The sequence below is a fragment of the Myiozetetes cayanensis genome, unplaced genomic scaffold (genome assembly GCF_022539395.1).
Source record: "Myiozetetes cayanensis isolate MyiCay16 unplaced genomic scaffold, myiCay2020 scf16, whole genome shotgun sequence".
NCBI classification, from domain to species: Eukaryota; Metazoa; Chordata; class Aves; order Passeriformes; family Tyrannidae; genus Myiozetetes; species Myiozetetes cayanensis.
Genome location: NW_026087270.1, coordinates 898,823 through 903,017, shown reverse-complemented (window position 1 = coordinate 903,017; position 4,195 = coordinate 898,823). Strand labels below are relative to the sequence as shown.

At 64.1% G+C, this 4,195-nt stretch overlaps 1 protein-coding gene across 1 annotated transcript; it reads right to left on the bottom strand.

The window, feature by feature from the left end:
- Positions 1–1,091: 1,091 nt before the first annotated feature.
- CEBPA (CCAAT enhancer binding protein alpha) lies at positions 1,092–3,955 on the bottom strand. The gene has a single exon (XM_050311625.1). The coding sequence runs from the start codon at positions 3,677–3,679 to the stop codon at positions 2,702–2,704; it is 978 nt and encodes a 325-aa protein (XP_050167582.1). The 5' UTR covers positions 3,680–3,955; the 3' UTR covers positions 1,092–2,701.
- Between the last annotated feature and the right edge of the window lie 240 nt (positions 3,956–4,195).

The window sequence follows — 4,195 nt, the reverse complement described above, 5'->3', positions numbered from 1 at the left end:
CCGGAGCGGTCCCGTCCAGCCCCAGGGCCGAGCGGGGCGCGGGGGCTGCTCCCGCACCAGGGACCGGGACACGTCCCGTCTCACGGCCTGCGCATCGCCGGGACACACAGCTGCGGGCCCAAATCTCCCTCTTTGGGGTGTTTAATTTTTGCCGTGCTGGACCTACACGGCACGGGGGGCAATGGGCACGCCACGGGGGCGGTGAGCTGTGCGGAGCTCGGCTCGCCCGGGCGGATCCCCCTCCACGGCCAAGGCGGACACGGGCGCCGCTGAAGGGGACGGGCCCCGGGGCAGCTTTCCCTGGCACGCAGCCCCAGCCCGGCCGCCCGGGCACGGAGCCCCGCCGGGGGAGAGGGCGGGCGGCGCCCGGGGGTCCCCGCTGACCCCGGACAGGGCACCGCGCCACACGCCGGGCGCCGCTGCGGGGCAGCTCCGGGACGGGACGGGACGGGACGGGACGGCCCGCAGGGAGCCTCCTCCCCCATCGCCACCGCCCCTTCCCGCCCCCATCGCCGGGTCCCGCACCCCTTCCCCGCCGGCGGCGCCGATCCCCCGGCCCGCTGAGGGGTCCGTCCGGAGCGGGGGGTACCGCGCCCTGCCCCGCCGGCCCCGAACAGCGCCGGGCCGAACAGCCTCGTCGGGCCCGACCCGCACAGGGCGAAACTCCCGTCTGGCCGGGAAGGGCCGGGCAGCAGCAGCGCTGAGGGACGAGCGGGGCCCGGCCGTGCCCTGCCCGCCGCCTCCTCGCTCGGCCGCGCCGTGCCCCGGCCTTGTCCCCCGCTGTCCCGTTGTCCCGGGCGAGCTCCATGCCCTCGCCGCCCGGCGTTCCCTTCGTCCCACCCGGCCCCGCGTCCCCCGGCCCGCCCGCAGCCCCCGGGTGAAGGGTGAAGCCAGGGGTGACTCACGGGCACACATCTGACACCGCAAGTGTTTAGGAAATTGCGGCTCTCTTTAGAGGCAACCGCGTATTTATTTCTCTGGGGCGAAAATCGGGGAGCTGCGCTCCACGAGCGGGATGCTGGTCTGGAGGAAGAGGGGAGCTTCTCCCTTTTCCTGCTACAGAATAAGGGCTGGAAACACGCAGAGAGGTGGATGGTTATGGTAGAATATATACTGTTTATTTATGAACGTAACCAGGACTTCTGACAAACTTTATATGCGGTTCCCCCCCAAATTAAAAAAAAAACAACACCAATGTGTGTGCATATACATAGACGTATACATACCATACACACATACACTGCACACACATACACGCACCGCCAGCACTGTGCTCTGTCATGCTTTCAAACAGCTTCATCCACCTTATTCTCTCGTCATGACTTAACTTCAGTTGGACAAATTGCTGTGCAGCTACAACACGAGGAAGAAACGCTCTGCATGGCTACCAGCACACCCTGGAAGGGAGACTGTTTGTTTATTTTTCTCTCACCCTGGGAGAAGCTCCAGAGTCCAAAGGTGGTGCAGCACCAGGGACAAGCCTCCTTGCCCTGCTGCAGGCGGCCCTGCAGTCCCACAGCCCGTGCCCCCTTCCAGGCACCCTTGCCTTGGGCTTAGGAAGCAGCAATCAGTACAGGACAATGTGAAGAAGGCAACACACACTCACACTCACCCACCCACACAAATAATAAAATAACATTGCAGCACAAGGGCATAGTCTCTGTCACCAGATAAAGTTGTGTGATGGCAAAGATCTAAGTAATGCAATAAAAATAAAGTGTAGCTAGTATACACGGAAAGGCTTTCACATTACATGAGGCACAGCTTGGACGGACAGAGACTTGGACAGGAGCTAAACGTCCTGGAATAAAGCAAAATACACTGAAAGTTCATAGCAAATACCCGCATCGATAGGTATTTATTCATTTGTGCTTCGCCATGTCGTGACATACAGTACACTGCTGCTCTTTCCTTTGATGGAGGGAGCTCACCACACACTCTCGCAAGCTGCTGCTCCATCACTCCCAGGCTGTCCATTGGTCCCACAGCGGTGGTGGCCCCTTGCCCCTCTCCCAGCCAAGGTAGGGGATAGGGCTTGGCAGAGGCAGCCCAGCCAGGCTGGGACAGTCCTGGCAGCAGTCTAGCGGCTGCCCCACACCTCAGTGCTCCAAACGGGTGTCGAGTGCTGCATATCTCTCAGCCTCAAGTCCTCTTCTCGTCGCTGGCATCCCCACAGCTGCTCCTGCCTGCTGAACTGCAGGCCAGCTGAGGGGGCCTGGCAGGACACCCCAGACACCCCGACCCTCAAGCCTGCACGTCCCTCACCCTTTTTCCTTGTGCCCTGCCAGGCTAGAGGGCACAAAAAGCCCCAGAGCTCCTGCAGCTAGCTTTTAAGGCACATCTGGGTTGCTATGCATACTTTATTACTATTATTATTATTATTATTATTACTGTTATTTACCCTGTGTAGACACGTGGGCTTTTTAATTCTTCCTTCCCCTTGCCCTTCTCCTTAGAAAACCCACCATGTTTTCAGCTTACTCGTGTGTCATCCGTAAGGCACAAACCTTGTAATACTAGAGCTGCCTGGCTTCTTGTATAGGTCGTGAACTGATAAAAAAACCCCAAACAAACAAACGAAACAAAACAAAAAACAAAACAGACCCCGTCCCCCTTTCCCCCGGCACAGTGCGCCGGCCGCGCTCCGGTACGTAAAGTATCTGTGGGCGGGCAGGGCAGCCCGGCCGGTCCCGGCGCGGCCCTAAGCGCAGCTGCCCATGGCCTTCACCAGCGAGCTCTCGGGCAGCTGCCTGAAGATGCCCCGCAGAGTCTCCAGCTCCCGGGTGAGCTGCTCCACCCGCTTGCGCAGCCGCTCGTTGTCGGTGGTGAGCTCCAGCACCTTCTGCTGCGTCTCCACGTTGCGCTGCTTGGCCTTGTCCCGGCTCTTGCGCACCGCGATGTTGTTGCGCTCCCGGCGCACCCGGTACTCATTGCTGTTCTTGTCCACTGTCTTTTTCGATTTGCTCCGGTGGTCCGCGGGCATCATCTTGAGGGCGCCGGCGGCGGGCAGGCCGCCGGGGGGGTGCGGGTGGTGCGGGTGGTGCGGGCTGGGCACGGGCGTGGGGGGCGGCGTGGGGTGCCCTGGCTGGAGGTGCATGGTGGTCTGGGCGCAGTGGGCGATCTGGTACTGCAGGTGGGACGGGTGCTGCTGCGGGGCGTGATGGGGGTAGAGGGCCGACAGGGCCGCCGACTTCACCTCCTCCTCCTCCCGGGGCTCCTGCTTGATCACCAGCGGCCGCAAGCCGGGCGCGGCGATGCGCTCGTACAGGGGATCGAGCTTGCCGTCCATGTAGCCGGCCACGCAGCCGAAGAGCGGCTGCTGGTGGTGCTGCTGCTGGTGCCCCGGCGCCGAGGCGGCGGCGCCGGCCCCATGCATGGTGTGGAAGTCGAAATCCCCGGCCAGGATGGCCTTGGCTTTCTCCTGCTGCTTGCTGTGCTGGAAGAGGTCGGCCAGGAACTCGTCGTTGAAGGCGGCGGGGTCGATGTAGGCGCTGATGTCGATGGAGTTCTCGTTCTCGCAGATGTCGCCGAGCTCCGCGCCGCCCGCAGCAGGTGCCGCCGCCGAGGGAGCCCCTCTGTAGCTGTAAGCGCTGCCGGGCAGGGGAGTCTGGAGCTGGTGGTGCTGACCGCTGCTCATCGGGGGCCGGGAATCGACCTCGTAGAAGTTGGCTTGCTCCATGAAGCACCTACAGTCTGCCGGGCATGGTGAAGGGCTGCTGCAATCCAGCTTTCGAACGGGACGGCGGCGGCAGCGGCGGCGGTTCTAACAATCCTGCCTGGACGGTGAACGGCACCGCGGCTCTGCACGGCTCGGCTCGGCTCGGCACGGCGCGCCCGTCCCCGGCCCAGCCCCGCTCTGCGCGCTGCCTGCCTGCCCTGTTGCTAATGGGCTGCCGCGGTCCTGCGTGCCGTATATATACAGCCCGCAGCAGGGCCGGGGATCGCCCTCTAGTGTCCAACCTCCTGCTGGGAACCTTTGACCGCCGCGCCGCCGGGGCTCAGCGCCCTGGCCGGGCAGCACCGCCCGCCCGCCCGCCCGCCCTCCCCCGGGAGCCGCCGAGCCGCGGGAGAGCGCCCCGCACACCGCACACCCCGGCCCCGCACACCGCACACCCGGCCCCGCACACAGCACACCCCGGCCCCGCACACCCGGCTCGGCGGGCTCGGAGCTCTGGGCGACGGCCGCCGAGGACGC

Bases quoted from the DNA above. Each gene is read 5' to 3' on its own strand.
- CEBPA (XM_050311625.1), bottom strand. From the start codon at position 3,679: ATGGAGCAAGCCAACTTCTACGAGGTCGATTCCCGGCCCCCGATGAGC.